We start from the raw sequence: 18,299 nt of genomic DNA on the forward strand, positions 1-18,299 counted from the left end.
TTTTAATAATAGACACATTATGAAATATAATCCACAATTTTATTAAGCCATCTCCTCTCAGTTTTGTTCATATTTCTGATACATTTCATTTATTCCAAGTTAGGGGTACATTGCATCTGGTGTGTACTGTGGACCCCTGCACCCAGACAAAAGGGTTTATTAAGTGTATTTTCCGTGCGGGTTTTGAGGAGAGGTGCAATTTAAAGTTACCAACTACATCAAGCATTGTAAATAATAGCCAACCCTGGCATATTTGCTCTAGTGAGCTTGCCAAACATAATGCACAGTTTATTCCGTGAGTTGTCTTCCCATGGATTGTACTGTGCATGGTACAGGGCTAACGAAACGTTCTCTTGCTGGAGAAGCTTGCTGGAGTAGGCCTTTCATAGCTCATAGCAAATTTAGTAAGTCGAAATTGAATCTGTCCCGTAAGCCCTCCCTGTAATAAACAAACCACAAAGACTGACAAAGCATCACCCTAACCATCTGGACATTGAATATCTTTTTATTTATTTATTTATTTTTTATTCTGACTCAGCATGCTCTTAATCTTTAGCCTAAACGCAGGTTTTTAAAAAATAAATAATTTAATTTTAATAATCCAAAACATTGGTTACATCTTAACAAGCTAACCTTGAGATCCTTCAAAATCCTGGCACAACATTGTTCTACAACATTGTTTGTAGAAATTCTGTAGTTAGAGTTGTCTTGTAATGAGCCACCTATCTTTAAGTACCAAGTTAAGCCAGTATAGACCTGTAAAAAGGAGGAAGTTGAGTATCATCAAATTAATGAAGAACATGACACAGCTCCATTAAATTTACCTTCAAATTCCCTATGCATCCTCAGATTGACAAGTAAAAACACTTAAGGTGTGTGTAATATTATTCTAAATAAATAACCCTTTTAAGAGTTACGATCATTATATAATAAACATACTGTGTATATATATATATATATTTATTTATTTTTTTGTTCTGTCTACCGTATTCAAGATATGAAAGTGTTTTAACTTTAGTTTTATTGTTTTTTTTTCTAAAGACCCCTTTAATTTTGCCCGACATACTTTCCCTTTTGCTTTTTGTCACATGTAGTATGAACCAATAAGGTATTACACTCCACAGATGGTGATAAACACCTAGAATTTAGTAAACTCTTATATTATGATTCGGAGCGTTTTTCTATTACATAACGAACGCTGACCTCAAATCGAAGATTAGGAGCTCCACCTAGTGGCAAATGTATGGTGGAACATTATAAACCAGATTACTAGCTCAGATCTGCTAACTTTAGCGGACATGGAATAGCAAGCACCAAGTACCTTTTTGTTGAATATATTTAAATATGTTTGTATTGGTTACACAGAAAAGAAGAAAGAAAAGAAACCTCAGAAAATACAGACAGAAGCTTTGCATACTATGCCATTTCAGCCCCCAAAGCTGAACTCCTGAAGAAAAGCAAACAGATGCTGGAAGCTGCGGGGACAGAAGATTTTGATGTGAATGAAAAGAAGGTAATGAGCACGTATTACAAGAAACTACCAATCGCTCTTTATCCTTTCTAAATATTAAACCACATTAAACCCCTAATCTAGAACCTGAATTGGTCATATGTTTGGTCATAATGTTACTGATGAAATATACTTTGGGCACGAAAACAGGACCAAGGACTGACTGGGGTTTGAGTCCTTACATCAGAAAAATGGGCAGACTAGATGAGACAAATGGTTTTTATCTGCTGTCAGATTCTACTTTTCTATGCTCTGCTTGTCATGCCTGGGGGCCTACCACGCACAAGGCATCCACAGTATTAATCTCTGTCACATAATGCCCCCTGTGGTGCTATGATTTCATTGGGTTAAAGACCAGAATAAGATGCCTTCTGATGCATTAGTAACAGAACAAGATGGTTACCACAGTCAACCACTCATCTACATGGAAGCACCACTCCAGTTACAGTTAATAATATAGTTATTAGAATTGATGCCCTAGACTAGACACAGCACCCTCACCATCATCTACCTTGACAAGGAGGGTTCCTCTTCTTAGAGCTACAAGGAATCTTTATTCAGAAGAGTATAGGGATATTGGCTTTAAAGAATTAATACAGAGACACAATATATATCGTGGCAGCAATGACATGAAATGTAGCCACATTTTAAAAAATACAAATACAAAAATTACCTGCATACAACTACGAACCCACAAACATATGGTTTAACATGAAGTCTTAGTGCTGTATTTTGTTCATAGCACATAAGCCACAGCAAGCCACCCCATGGAAGGTGAGTCTTACCTGAAATACAGCATTACAAAGATGGCTGGGCTTCCAGACTAATTGTCTATAATAAGTGAGAGGGTAGGCTCAATCTGGCCCTTAATACAGAGGTCAAACTGAAAAGATGGGATAGGCTAGGTGTCAGTGCAACATTTTTCTAAAAAGCACACACGTACAAAGTTGAAACAGGAATAATAAAGTATAGCAATCGATACAAATCACCCATGCAATTGTGTATTTCTTTCCAATGCAGGCAGAGCTGATTACCAGCCTTACGCACAAGCTGGAGGTTCTCCAGGATGCCAAGGAAAGCCTTCAGGTCGACATCAAGCTTAACAACAAGCTCGGAGAAGAGGTGGAGGCACTGATTGAAAGCCTCTGTAAACCCAATGAGTTTGATAAATATAAAATGTTCATAGGAGATCTGGATAAAGTGGTGAATCTGTTGCTGTCACTCTCAGGACGCCTGGCAAGGGTGGAGAATGTACTTAGCAATTTGAGCGAAGATACAGGTGCTGCGGAAATGGTACGTGCAGATAATTCCCTTCACCATATCCAATATTCCATCACCTTTTTTATGTAGGGCGCTCCATGATCCTTTCATTTGTTTTCTGATTTCCTTCATGCAGCAAGAAATGTCCCCTGATATAAAAGATTTATTAAACTTTGCATGAAAGAGCAACTAAAAAGACCACATATTTATTTCTGGAGATAACAATGAGAATTGAAGACATATATTTCTGAGACTACATTTCTACTTTGGCTTCACTTTCCACAATTATATGTACTTTGAGAAAAATTTCTATTTTTGTTCTCACAGAAAATATGGAACGAAAAGAAAAAACAACTCTCTGGTCAACACGAGGATGCCAGGGAACTTAAAGATAATCTTGACCGCCGTGAGAAGTTGGTGATGGACATCTTAGGAAACTACCTCACAGGGGAACAGTTTCAAGAATACCAACATTTCGTCAAAATGAAATCCGCCTTACTGATTGAACAGAGGGAGCTAGATGACAAAATTAAACTCGGACAGGACCAGTTAAGATGCTTGTTGGAAAGTTTGCCTAGTGATTTCCAAATCAGAGGAAAAGTGCCTTCGAAAGAAGTCGCGTCACCTTTGAGACAGATGAATTTACCTCCACCATTAACCTCTTCACTTTAACGTTTCCTGCAGCCACCTGCAGGCAAGAAATAACAAGCACTGATAATTTAAATACATAAATACGTTTTCATAAAAATATTGATTTTAAATAAGATCTCTTGGTGTTTTTTTTTATTATTAATATTTTTTTTTTGCCATGCAATATTTTCACCTTGTAGAGCCAGAGCTATAATTCTTGGAGCTCGAGGTAAGGTTGGATATGTCCTGTGCTGATAAGTATAGGGCTTCTCACCTTGCTGCCCCTGAGACAGCTGCCCTCCTGCCCCGTGGAGACTATAACTCCGTGTAGATCTTTTCTAACGGATCACACACAAAAATAATAAAAACCAAGAATTTGTTCTAACAAAACACAAAATCACTCGAAGGGATCAAACTTGAAACATAGATTTGGGGTCATCCGAGTTGAAAGTTGTTTGTTACCCATGTGAGCTGTGCATGATTTGACACGTGAGTAAATACACTACAGAGCATGTAATACAGAGGATGTGGAGACATCACAAAAACAAGACACCGGTCTGGACTGCAAGAACATTTTATTTTTACTTGGAACACTTGCTCATATTCTTCTCCACTCTTCACCCTTCCAAACTAAGGAACGGAAAGGATCACGGTGCAGTCAGGTTCTCTTGTTAGTCGTGATTCACGGATGCCTTAATAACAGAATTCCTTCTATTTATGAATAAACTCCTCTCGTTTTCGTAAAAGAGAATGACCATTACTTAGCTCTAGAAAAACCTTTTGTACGTTGTAAAAAAATGACCCTCTGCAAATGACTTCTCCAACTTCATGTTTTCAGTTTACATAAAAACAATTTCATCCCTGATTATTTTCATTTGTGGCACTAAGAAAAGGAAACCATGTATGGATGAAGTGCAGACAGCTGCAGAGAGTGCCAATAACCAGTATCTTGTGTTTGGAATGGTTAAAAAAAGTTTTTTTTTAATAATTTATCCTTTTTTTAGTGTTTTTTTTGTTTTGTTTTTATTTTCGTAGTTCCTAAAGCTTATTACTGTCCAGCACAGACAGGCAAAATATGAATGTGTCCTTGTGAAGGAATCACTTTGCTTAGCAAAGCTTCATTTCTGTTTTACGTTGTCCGTTAACTATTTACTTTACACACGTAGCCACAAAGATCTGTACACAAGCTCTGCTGTAAAAGGTGACAAAACACTATAACAGACCGTAAATGAAAAGTACTTCAATGTAATTGGATTTCAGAAAGTCTTGTGTTTATTTTTGTAGATGCAGTGGACACAAATAAAGTAACTTTGGTATGACCTTTTGTATAAGAGGCATTACTTAAATTCACTGGTGTGAACGCTCTTGCTAATTTACTGTTTGTTTCATGAATTGTTTTGTATTGTTTGTTTTTTTGTTGCGAAGAAAGTCCATTCCAGGTATCTTCAAAATTACAAAAAGACGCTGATGTGATGTTGAAGAGCAATTACCAGGATAATGATTGTGGAAAACATACATTGTAGCAACTATTGTACAGCGCTGCGGAATATGATGATGCTATATGAATCAATAAAAAATAACTGAGGAAAATCACACACTAAATGTTATGACACATAACGACTTCTTTTGAGCTCAAGTAATCAAGGCTTGACCTTTTCTATCCGCATGCACCCGCAATAGTTGCATGATTGACACTGTACTATATGACATAAGGGAGTGTACTGGTCAATGGCTTAAGGTTCTTTCCCATCCTGTTACATTTTGCCATTGGGAAAATGGAGTACACAAAAGGGCCGTGTGGGGAAGCCTGCCCATCTGCACACCACTTATATTTATATATCACCATACGGGTACAAGTTATCACTTACACATATCTCAACAGGGGAATCCAATAGGAAAAACCACAGAAATGGTGATACTTTTCCTGTAAAAAGAATAATATATATACCAGCAATGCACTCAAGGAAATAATCCTTGATATAACATTAATCGGTCTAGTATGCTAATCAAACTAACATTAGCTGATCTGTCCTTATATTCTTTCCTCTAAATGTTTAAGCACATAAACAACACAGAAATGTTTAAGATGTTTTTGTTGGTTTCCATAGCAAAAAAAGTTTTGGTTTTGGTTTCTATGGTATTGTTGTCTTTTGTGTCAAATGACAATAAAGTGTTCCTTGCAAAAATTATGAAGAAGGCAAAAAAAAACATGAATTATTTCTGGAAAGGGTTTGGTTATTCATCATTACTGGGAATAGTGTTTCTGATGCTACATGTAGTTTTACAAGGGTTAAAATCCTTTAGGCTTAGAAAAACCATTGGGCAGCAGAACAGCACGACACAGGAGCAGTGGTCCAGTCTTGGATTTCCTATTGGGCCTATAAATTGGGCCCAATAGGATTGGGGCCTATAAAGCTATACTGGCCATACTCCTTCTGGTAATAAGAAAGAAATCATTTAAAAAACGACTTGAATAATTAGCCCTTGAAACTAAAGAATCACTTCCTGGTGTACAGGGTTACCTGGTCCTTTCTGTTTGGTGTCCTGTATGTGTATGGTGTAAGAGCATGTGGGTGTTAGTGATGTCCGGATCATGAACGAATCGTTCATTTGATCCGGTTCTTTTTAGTGATCCGGATGAGTCGGTTCACTAGACTGAACGATTCGTTTGTAGCGGTTCAGTCTGTGAATCATCATGCAGCTGTAACCTGATCCTAGAGCTGTGAGTCATCTGCAGAGCACTCTGGGGTCAGATTACAGCTCATTAATTCTCACAGGAACGATGACTCATAGAGTCAGAGAGTCGTTCAAAGAGTCGAATGATCCGAAGAGTCGAATGAACCGAAGAGTCGAATGAACCGAAGAGTCGAATGAACCGAAGAGTCGAATGAACCGAAGAGTCGAATGATTCGAATCTTACAGGGATCCGGATCTTACAAGGATCCGAATCTTACAGAGATTCGAATCATTCAGAGAATATCACTGATACCATACTTTTATAAATAAATACATTAATAATGTTCACACTGCCCCCAGGATTTAGATTCCCCTGAGTTTGTCCCCCTTTACCTATAACTGCACCTACAGTTAACTTTATTAAATTAATTAAATTAACCCTCAATCATCAGCATAAAATTAACCCTTATACCCCATCAACCATAACTGCCCCTGAAATTAACCGTAAAGATCCCATTAACCATAACGGCCCCTGAAATTAACCCTAAAGACCCCATTAACCACAACGGCCCCTGAAATTAACCCTAAATACTCCATTAACCATAACTGCCCCTAAATTAATTGCATGTACTCCAGATAAATTACCTAATAAATTGGTATGGTTGATGGGGTCTTTAGTGTTAATTTGGGGGCAGTTATGCTTAATGGGGTGTTTAAGGATAATTTAGGGGCAGTTATGCTTAATGGGGTCTTTAGTGTTAATTTAGGGGCAGTTATGCTTAATGAGGTGTTTAGGGTTAATTTGGGGGCAGTTATGCTTAATGGGTCTTTAGTGTTAATTTAGGGGCAGTTATGCTTAATGAGGTGTTTAGGGTTAATTTGGGGGCAGTTATGCTTAATGGGGTTTTTAGTGTTAATTTAGGGGCATTTATGCTTAATGAGGTGTTTAGGGTTAATTGGGGGGGCAGTTATGCTTAATGGGGTGTTTAGGGTTAATTTGGGGGCAGTTATGCTTAATGGGGTCTTAAGTGTTAATTTGGGGGCAGTTATGCTTAAAGGGGTCTTTAGTGTTAATTTGGGGGCAGTTATGCTTAATGGGGTCTTTAGTGTTTATTTGGGGGCAGTTATGCTTAATGGGGTGTTTAGGGTTAATTTGGGGGCAGTTATGCTTAATGGGGTGTTTAGGGTTAATTTGGGGGCAGTTATGCTTAATGGGGTGTTTAGGGTTAATTTGGGGGCAGTTATGCTTAACGGGGTGTTTAGGGTTAATTTAGGGGCAGTTATGCTTAATGGGGTGTTTAGGGTTAATTTGGAGGCAGTTATGGTTAATAGGGTGTTAAGGGTTAATTTTAGGGGCAGTCATGGTTGATGGGGTGTTAAGGGTTAATTTTAGGGCAGTCATGGTTGATGGGGTGTTTAGGGTTAATTTAATGGTGAGGGTTAATTTAATTAATTTAATAAAGTTAGCTTAAGGTGCAGTTGCAGGTAAAGGGGAATGTAAATCCTGGGGCAGTGATTATGAATGTATTATTTATAACAGTATGGTGACATTCTCTGAATGATTACAATGCCAATGAAGGCAGAGAGTCGTTCAAAGATCCGGATCTTACAATGATCCGGATCTTACAATGATCCGGATCTTACAATGATCCGGATCTTACAATGATCCGGATCTTACAATGATCCGGATCTTACAATGATCCGGATCACTGTAAGATTCGGATCCCTGTAAGATCCGAATCTTTGAACGACTCTCTGCCTTCATTGACATCACTGGAGGCAGGGGGGAGGATTCATAATGAAAGGGGCGGGGCCAATCGTTAGTGTGCCTGCACGGAGTTACTGGAAAACAGTAACTCCGTGCAGACACACTGAGTGATCCGAAGATCCGGATCATGAATCGGATCATTTCAGTGAACGAATCGAAATGATCCGATTCACTTTAATGATCCGTACTTCCCATCACTAGTGGGTGTTAGGGTGTGAAATTGTGTGTTATTTTGTGTGTTAGTATGTTCTCAGTGTTTGTCTTGCAACGGTTAAGTGATGTTGTACCTGATGGGGAACCCCTCAAAAGTAAATCATCCTGGGCATGTGTAAAACAATTTAGGATTATATTTATAACAATTATACTGTATTTAAGATTAATGATTTTTACATTATTTAATTATTTATGAACAATCCCTACCATTTCTAAATTCACATCCTCTATTTTACCAGCAGGTGGCACCTATGACATAGAATGTGAAATTAAAACTTGAAAGGAATTGAAAGTATGCTCACCTAATATTTTGAGCCAATTAAAAACCTATCCTAAAAATAACTTCTGCAACAACTTGATTATTAACTAACTCTGGCCTCAATACATGTTTGAAATAAACTACCTTGTGTCTGCAGCTTGCAAACTGTGGTTCTGCCCAGGTGACTCTGTGCTGTTGCAGGAGCAGGCTGGTGCAAGGATTTTTATGCAAAACCTAATTTTGCCTCCTCCTTGGCTCCACCCAACGTATCCCGCCCAGCACCGAGAGGGCATTAATAGAACTTGCCCCAGCACTCATATTGCACACATATGATTTGCCCCAACGCCCAGTTAATACACATACCTGGGCAGGTTACATCCACAGGATTTACCAAGCTCCCAGATTTCACTCACAGTGGCCTCACAGGGCTCCTCTCAGTCTCAGACACAACCTTCATTCATTCTATATCCTTTAGTCCCAAAGCAGTAACAGTATTTATAGACTGTCAAATTACCCACATATATAGTACACTATAATAAAAAAATGCCTGCCCATAAAGATACATGCCTGCAGATACTCACATCCATACAAACGCACAGTCACACTTGCCCTTACACATATCCTGGCGTAGATTTGTCCTTGCATCCACACACTTGCTTGCATTTAGACATACTTGCCCTAACCTACAAACACTTTGAAAACACAAACACACACTCTCTCTCCCCTTACTGGCCATCTCTCCCGTTTCTCATTATCCTCCTTTACCTCTTCCCTTTTTCATTATCTTTCCACTTTCTCTTTATCTCTGCTCCTCCTTCAATTTATCTATTCCGTTTCTACCTATCCCTTCCCTTTCTCTTTATCTCTCTTTTTTCTCTTTACTGCACCCTTTCCTCTTTATTTCTCACCCCTTCTCTTTGATGCCCCCTTCTCATTACCTCTCCGTCTCTTCCTCTTTATCTCACCTTTCTATTTCGCCCCTTTCTCTTTATCTATCCATTTTTTATCTCTCTGTGCTCTCTTTATCTCACTTATATAATTTCTCTTAATCAATTCTCTGCATTTCCTCAGCCTTTTCCCTATCTCTCCCCTTTCTCTTTTTTACCTCTCCCTTTTCTCTTTATCTATCCCGTTCTTCCTATCTCTCCCCATCCTCACTATATCACCCTTTCTCACTATGTCTCCAGTTTCTCATTATCTCCCCCATTTCTCCACATCTCTCCTTTATCTCATCTTTCCTGTATCTCTACCCCTCTTATTTCTCTTTATGTCTCCCCTTTTATGCCTATTTCTCCCCTACTTCATTATCTCTTCTCCTTTTTCAATATTGTTTCCCCTTTTCCTCGTCTATCTTCTTTCTCATTATCCCCTTCTCACTATTTCTCCCGTTTTTCCCCATCTCTCCAACTCATTATCTCTCACCTATATATATATATATATATATATATATATATATATATATATATCGCTCACTTATTTTTTTTTTTACTATTACTCTTTTATACTATCTCTCCCCTGTGGTGGGTGCACGTCTTATTCTCACAGGCCTCTCAGGGCTCCACTACCATGCGCCCAACCTCACTGCTGAGTGCCCAAATAATGTAGCAGGGTGATATAGTCATAATGAAAAAAAAATATTGCAAATATTTGAAAACGATGAAGCAAACTCCTTGCCCACTGTTATCATTGACCAATGTCCAAATGATACAAAAATATGAAACTTCCACAATGCAATGTAAATATCCAAACATACCAGTAGATGGCAGCATTGGGAATCTCTGTCTAGCTAGGTCTCCTTTTCATGTAGTGTATATTGTCTTCCTGATTAAGACTCTTTAGCTTTAATCTTAATTATGAACTTTCTAGTTGAAGTTACTTATTGCAGCCAGGTACATTAAAAACTATAATATTGAATTATAACATTTTAGTCCAGGCACACGAATATGGCCTTAAATAAGTGCATGTACTGTAGTTTTATAGGCATTTAAAGTGATAGATTTTTTCACTGATCTTTGATCACTGCATACCCACATGTGCTTCCTCTTCCTCATAAAACCTTCATACTGACTGATAAATTACTTGCTCCCATTTAGACTACGGGAAATTGTAGTACTACAGAAAAATTCTCAGGGGGGCTAACCCCCAATATCCTGACTTGTTCAAGTTACCTAGGATATCTATGTATTATACATTTTTCTAAGGCATGAATCGATGAATCCATTGCGCAAGTCTGTCCTTTGATTTACATGAATCTCACAACTTTCTCTTGAGCCTCAGGAGGAACCTACCTTTAGCCACCCACAAAAGATTCCAACAAAGACAATGATTTGTGGCAATTGAAGTCACTATTTCTTATTTACAAATTCTTAGTACATTTTCAACTGAGGGTGGTTAATGAGTCAACACTGCATCTAGCGATGTCCAGTAACCAGATCATGCCTGCATTTGGTAGCTGTAACTAGGTCAAAGGTGCAGACTAGAATGTCTTCTGCTCCCATAACCTTTGTTGGCAAAATATGGAGTAGTGAAAGCTGCATTACTGTCACAAAAAGAATGGACTTCATACCCCTCTTGGCTGCCACTAACGTGAGCGACTTCAGAAACCCGGGTAAACATAAAGTCGGTAGTGGTGTCTGATAGATGAACTCCGTCATTCCTGTGAAGGCCTACACCTATTACGCATGTCAGAAGCAGTTGGCCAGCCCCAAAGGAACACACAATTGTTTTGATTGCTCTACTCATTTTGTTTCATAACCCTTGCCATTTTATATGGTAGAATCCTTGCCACACTGCTCTATGGATAATGCCCGATCAGTCTAATCCCACCCCTGGCCACATTTGTAGTAGCTTAAAGGATTTGGCTTGTACTTTCAAAGCTAGGTCTATGGATTTATGAGATAAATCATTTTCCTGGTGTGTAAAACTACAAGGTTGTGCTTACCTATTTCATTTCAGCAAGCCCAACATGCTTAGCTTCCACCTTTTCCCCCCTCTCCCCAAAGCAACATATTTCTATGAGCCTATATGTACATTGTTAGGGGCAAAAAGCTAGGGACCGTGTTCTCAATGACTGCTTCAGCACTTGTAGGCTATCTGACATGCATAACAAGGGTGCCATTTGGAGGAACTGAGGCAGAGCACCTAAATGTCTTTCACTCCCATGCAGTTCTTTGCTGATTTATTCTGTACAGTCATTTGTGTACCTTTGGACATTGTGCATAAATACTTGGTGCTTAACCCAACACCAGCTGCACATTGAATCAATGTGAATTCCCTTTCACAAAAATATACAGTTGTGTGAAAAAGAACATTCTCTGTGAATTCTATGGTTTTACATATCAGGACATAATAACAATCATCTGTTCCTTAGCAGGTCTAAAAAGTATGTTCATATAACCTCAGATGAACAACACACGACATATTACACCATGTCATGATTTATTCAACAAAAATAAAGCTTCCATACACATGGATCTGGACTACTAATTACATCGAGTCTCTGCAAACACCCTCTGCTACAGAAGAGGGATCCTAAGGACAAAATGCCCTCCATCTGTGCTCCCACATCCACCTGTGCAGATAAATACAAAAATTGCACTGCAGCAGATAAGCAGGGAGCTGGGCCCTTTGCTACAAGAGTTTTAGGAACAAATGTCCCGTTCACCCCATTTATAATCTATCCCTGATCATGAAGCAGAGAGAGAGCTTTGGCACTCTATAGCACATCTAAAACATCTGAAAACGGAATTTCACATATTCCGTTACTGACCAATTGCATTAAAAAAACATGACATATGTAAACATACGTAATCATTTAGCTGTATTCAGGAGATGTTGCTAAACACTCATTTGTTTTTTTTTTTGCCAGCAGCTGCACATGCTCTGTGCAAGAAATTCATTTTGCAGCATTCTTTCCTCTTAAATTTTCAAAGGAATTAGTTGTGAAATAGGTGCATGAAAAATGACACAATTACCCTAAAGAACTAACCCTGAGTTGTCCACTTACACTTCTTTCCTTTAATATCTGTAAGCATTATTGTAAGAGCTACCAAATATATATCAGTCTTTTATACCTCTAAGGTACTGCTTTTGTGTCCTTGTCTCCTTTTCCGCAACTCTGCTTCTTCTCTTGCGTCTTCTTGTTCTGCCATCTTCTTTCTTCAATCTTCTTTCTTCATTTACTTCTCTTACTTACACACACTCTCTCTCTCAATGTCTCCCTACATTCACCGCCGCCCTTGTCTCCTTTCTTTTATGTATTCTTCTTTCTTCTTCACATCTCTTCTTCTTTCTTCCTCTCTTCTGTTTTCTTTGTCCACTTCTGTGTGCAACACCTGGATGATTTCTAAGCTCTGTGTACTCTGTGTATATATGTTTAAAGCAGTTTTCCCTGATCATATGTGCTTTCATATTTTTAGTAACAAATATTGTAATTTGTTTTTCACTGTGCATCTTTTACTTTTAGGCCCTCATGGTGAGGAATATTCTTGCAGATCTAAAGACTAGGAACATGTTTCCCATTATAGGATATCACATATAATAACTCAGTGATGTATCCATGCTCTGTACATTCTAACCATTATTTATGATGCTGGACTTGTGAAATGTATGCAAATTTGGGTGTCAGGGAAAATGCATTCATAAAGATAGAGAGGCTTGTGTTTTGAGATCTATATTCAGACATTGTTGTTCCAAAGCTAATTAAATCTATATGAATGACTATATATAACCAAATATTTTTCTGTGTGCCACTAATGTCCAGGAAGGAGTTTTGCATATTTTCTTTAAACAAAATATGACTCATTGGTTATCAGGGAGAACATTTATATTTAGAATAAACACCAATACTCAATTAGGAGGGTGTGTAGTGTGATCCTGGCAGGCGGTAGGCCAATTTATATAGGACACAGTATTATAAATTCTTCTGGACAATGTTTACCACTGCAGTCTCTTTTGTACATCCTTATGAAACACATTTGAATACAAAAGCAAATCAAACATCCTGTGTACTGGGTGTACAGAGGGGTGAATTAACTACAAGGCTACCTAAGATGTAGACTATTGTGCAATGGAATGTTAGTAGCCATAGCATGGCCCATTACCATTAATGGATGAAGCAGAACATGTCCTCCCTGGTGCAACATTTCACACCCCTAATTGGCCTGTTGATGTCAATCAGTACCAGGAAAGACCTCCAATTGAAATCAAGGAAGTTCTTTCTGCACATGCGCATAAGGAGGGGTCTCATGCGCTGCATTGGCTATTTTTAGGACTAATCATTTGTGACATACCTTTCCCAGTTTCCATTTGCCTGCCAACATAGTCTTTTTACATGGGTGATACCATTGATTTTTGTGGCTAGGTGGATAAAAAACTGGCCTGGTAAAGAAACTATAAAGGGGAAAAGATCAGAGATGTTTTTAGGTCACGTCTGTCTATACTTAGGTGGCACCATTAGAGAATAAACTGACCATCCATTTGGTGCTTGCATAACTTGATACATATGTTTTAAGGGCTCCTAAAATGAGGGATGTGATGTATATGGTCAGATGGGTTAACACTGTATGCAGGAAAGGATGTTGTCCTAGAGCTGTATGTCAGTTGAATAAATCATTAGGGCAGTACATAAATATGTATATTCTACTCCTGGTCCTAGTGGGTTAATGTAAACAGTCTTAGGATAAATCTGTATATCTGGTAATTCATGTGTATTTAAAACCTATTAGATTAATCTAAGTCTCTCTCTCTCTAAGTCTCTCTCTATTATCAAATGTGGTTGAAACAATACATTGACCTGTATTATTCTTTACAGCTTATTCATAAGATTCAGTGACAGCGGAGACATTTTGATGGATAACACAGATGGATTATTCAATAGTTGTTTAAATGTTGAAAGGTTCGTTCTGACCCCCGGATAATCAATGTCATCTAACGTTGCCTTTGGTCTCTTGTCCAGGTATCCATAAGATAAGACCTTCTTTTATTGTGATATCTTGGACAATCCTTTGGTGTGAAGGCACACATTTACTCCTACCTATACTGTTCAAAAGGAAGAATTTGTTAATCGAGGTCGTAAAAGTACATCTCATAAATCAACCATCTAGTAAATACATATATAAGGGTAATAAATGCATAGTCAGGGCCAACACTAGGATTTCTAGAAGCCTATGCAAACTGCACATACTCCTGCAGGCAGTTCCCTGATAACATTAAAAAGCAGAGCCTCCTACCAGCTCAGGACTGTAGGGAGCTGCCTAGCTTTCCTAAATGGTAGGAGCATATACATAATACATATAAACATTCACACTAGCACACACACATTTATGTGTACTCACATTAAAATATCCTGACTCTATCTTCACACCTCACCATCACCTTATGGCTGCTCCCGATTGAGTGTTTGTTGGACCACCAGTTGCCCTAAGGGACCCCAAATCATGTTTCTGTGGTTTATATTCCTGTCTTGCAAACTGAAATAGACTAAAATGTCTCCAAAAGCAGCATATGAATCCAAAGACATTCAAGAACAGATGAGAAACAAAGTAAATGACATCTATCAGCCTGGAAAGGGTTACAGAGCCGTTTCTATGGATCAGGGACTCTATCAAGCCACGGTGAGAGCCATTATCTACAAATGGAGAAAACTTGAAACAGTGGTGAACCTTCCCAAGAGTGGCCAGCCTACCAAAGTTCCTCCAAGACCGCATCAAACACTCATCCAGGAGGTCACAAAAGAACCCAGACTAACATGTAAAAACTGCTGGCCTCACATCCCTCAATTAAGGACAGTGTTCACAATTCTTCAAAGAGACTGTGCAAAAATGGCATACGTGGGAGAGTTGCAAGGAGAAAACCACCGCTGACCAGAAATAACACATCTTTTATTTTTCATTGATAAATAAATGATAAATAAATGACAAATCCTGGCATTATATGTATAAAATATAATATTCAGTCCTTCTCCATGGGGCTACATGTGCCTCTCATCTGCCAGTGTCTGCCTACCCAGGCCCAGTGCCCCTACTACTACTGCTGCGGCTCCTATATGACCATCTTTACTCTGGGGGAATTTTTAAAGAAAATAAATCTATTATTTATTATAAATTAAAGGTGAGTCTAGAAGGCGTCAGGGACCTTTCCTATGGGGCCGCCCCACAAATTTCATTTTATTTAAAAAAAGACGTCCAAGCCAAACGTCCGTGAAACTCATGGCCTGGAAACGAATCAATTTTGCTCGCGTGCACAAGTCTAAGCCTCCTCTTATAGATCAATACCCTGTTTCATACATGCCAATATGTCATTGGCCTTTGCAGCCGCTGACTGGCATTGTGCACTGTTGCTAAATCTGTATATTATTCCATGATGTTATTTGGCTCCATCCACACAACTCTACTACAAAAGCATAAGAGGTGAAGTGCTCTTGAATTAACCTGTCCCCCCATTCAAGGTAATTACCGTGTACTCCATTTCAAAATACACCCTTAACTTGTCTGTGATCAGACTGCACAGCAACGGACATATAGCATCAATCAATCATCAGATTACTTGTCATTGGACAAAGAATCTCAAGGTGAAAATCTGATTTATTGACAAAAAATAGATTGAAATTAGTTTTCAAATATTCTCACATCATCCCTGTTTCATATGACAATGACTTATGGGAATGAGCCAAGCTTTGACCGGGAAGGAAGTATCACATTCTTCTTAGTGTCCTTCCAGATGTGCAGTGACCTGCGTACTTGGCAATTTGCATGCCGGACCCACAAAGTGTGCAGGGCTCTGGCTCAACTCGGCTCACCCCTCGTTTTTAATGTCTCCCCCAACATTATTACCTAAGAACATGATGGCAATACCAGAAACAAGCAAAGGTACTAACTGATTTATAGCTTTTCTGATGTTTCTCTACATGTCAGGACTAGCCACCAAAATTCATTTCTGATGTTACCGATGTAGTTCCTGCATGCAAAGTGTAACCTTGTTATTCCAGTTTAACAAATACCTTGGAGAGATTTGATTTGCAATTTTCCCAAAACAAACAACCAAAATATGCAAAACACCTATAAGGCACAGTTTCATTTAGACCTCATGATATGATTCCCACACTTGTGGAACAAAGAACAATAAAAATGTAAGACATAACGGTCTGTTTTGATATTGTTTAATACTTTAAGTGATTTCATTGAATTTAGTAATAAGTACAGAAAGATATAGCTGTTGAAAAGCACAATTAAATATTTAGAATGAGCGGAATGCGGTGAGGAAGCCTGTTTAGTGTACACAAAATGGTACTGACTAGATTCAGGTAGTCAAGTCTGATTTGTATGTAATGCTGTGATGCCTGGTTACCATCAAGCGGAGGCAATGTATAGATACTAAAGGAACAGGCATCAGTGGGTTTTAACAATTTGATAACCTTAACCAGGGGTGGTTGTAGGATTTTTGTAGCCTTAAAGAAAAAAGGTTGAGAATGAATCTAGTTATGCAATATCTATGGTCACATTATTTAAAGAAAAATATATTACAACATATAATTGTATGAGGAACCAGTGACCATACGTGAGAGCAATCCAGGTTTGAGCCAGAGCCTCCGAGAGGAACCTTGCTTTTCTGGGTCACTTTCGTCTTTCACTTGGTGGTAGAGAGGTGTTTGGCCATGCCCAGTCACCACCCACCTTAGCCTATTATCTGCCCAAAGGCTTGCGGGGTTAGCCCTGCTCCTATGTATGGCTAGACATGCCCATTCATGAAGCCACTGCCCCAGAAGAGCGAGAGCTCCAGGTAGTCTACCATGGGGAGGTCCCAGGTATGCCTGTTGCCAGTCTACTTTTTATGATGTAATGGGCCCCCTTAATACAATGGGGACACTAAGCGGCTGCTTAATCTTCTTCTATGGAAGCTCCTCACCCCAGCCTTGAGCATTTACAGTATTCCTGTATGTAGCATGGTCAACACAAGGTACATTTAGCATTTGGTATTTTTCTAGTAAAAATTCACATCACATTAGTGTTTTGGGTTTTTTATTTTAATTTGAAGGGTCTAACTGTCAAAATATATGGAAAATCCAAATCTGCACTTATCTGCATAAAAAGCCATTAGCTTTCTGTCAGCATTTACTTTTCTGCGTGCCATATAATTTCAGAGCTGTACATTTCTAGCTAAATGTTTAAGCTCACTTTAATCTGCGGATGTCAGAACATTCGAACATTTTTTCTGCGTGCTGTACTGCTTCACATTTTTACGATAAAGTACATATCTGGGAAAAAGGTAAACACTGTGGTCACCAGAGTAAAACTTGATGACTTAATGCCCTCATAAATTACCAGATTGTTATTAATTTATGGCATGTTTAACTATAAACCAAGAGAGAAATCCTATGTCCCCACTGTTATTGAGGAAGGCCAGCGGGAAATAAGGATAGTAGGGTAACTTCAGCCATAGGGCATCACTGGATTAGGACTTCAGCACTCTCCCAACGTGTGATCATCATCGATGGAATGTGAAATGCGTCTGCCAGAATAATTCATTGGAGAATTACCGAGCCCCAAATAAATACCTTAATATAGTAGTTTGTTCACCATTGCCCTTGCCTACTTGCAAAACATTATTTGTATTATTTACTAATTAAATTATTTACTGATTGGGCATGTTTGTTATAGATGTCAATGCAGGCAGTACACGCAAGTTAATCAGATCATTGTGAAGAAATTGTAATTTAAGTCGAAATAAATGATATAAATGGGGTTAGGTCACTGATCAAATATCCGGTAAGCAATTGACTTAATATAGATGACCGTGCATATAATGTTTAATAAAATGTATTACTAGATGGTAAACTTGCAAACAGGGCCCTCTTTACCTAATGTCTTAGTCTAGTTTTGTCATACACCTTCCATATGTGTATTGTAAGAAGTGCTGTGTAAATTGTGGGTGTTATATGAATAAAAGATAATAATAATAATAATTATAATAATAATGCCATCTTT

The 18,299-nt window shown here is 38.4% G+C and overlaps 1 protein-coding gene across 2 annotated transcripts in view; it reads left to right on the forward strand.

Annotated features, from left to right (window-relative positions):
• The window catches only part of SHROOM3 (shroom family member 3), a 130,374-nt gene extending 126,606 nt beyond the window's left edge, over positions 1 to 3,768 (forward strand). For both annotated transcript variants that reach the window (XM_053461658.1, XM_053461659.1), the window contains 3 exons: positions 1,366 to 1,513; positions 2,531 to 2,803; positions 3,098 to 3,768. In XM_053461658.1, the coding sequence (XP_053317633.1) occupies positions 1,366 to 1,513; positions 2,531 to 2,803; positions 3,098 to 3,442 (766 nt within the window). In that variant the 3' untranslated portion in view covers positions 3,443 to 3,768. The remainder of the gene's footprint in view (positions 1 to 1,365; positions 1,514 to 2,530; positions 2,804 to 3,097) is intronic.
• Positions 3,769 to 18,299: the final 14,531 nt, after the last annotated feature.

This window comes from Spea bombifrons, chromosome 1 (assembly GCF_027358695.1).
Source record: "Spea bombifrons isolate aSpeBom1 chromosome 1, aSpeBom1.2.pri, whole genome shotgun sequence".
Taxonomy (NCBI): domain Eukaryota; kingdom Metazoa; phylum Chordata; class Amphibia; order Anura; family Pelobatidae; genus Spea; species Spea bombifrons.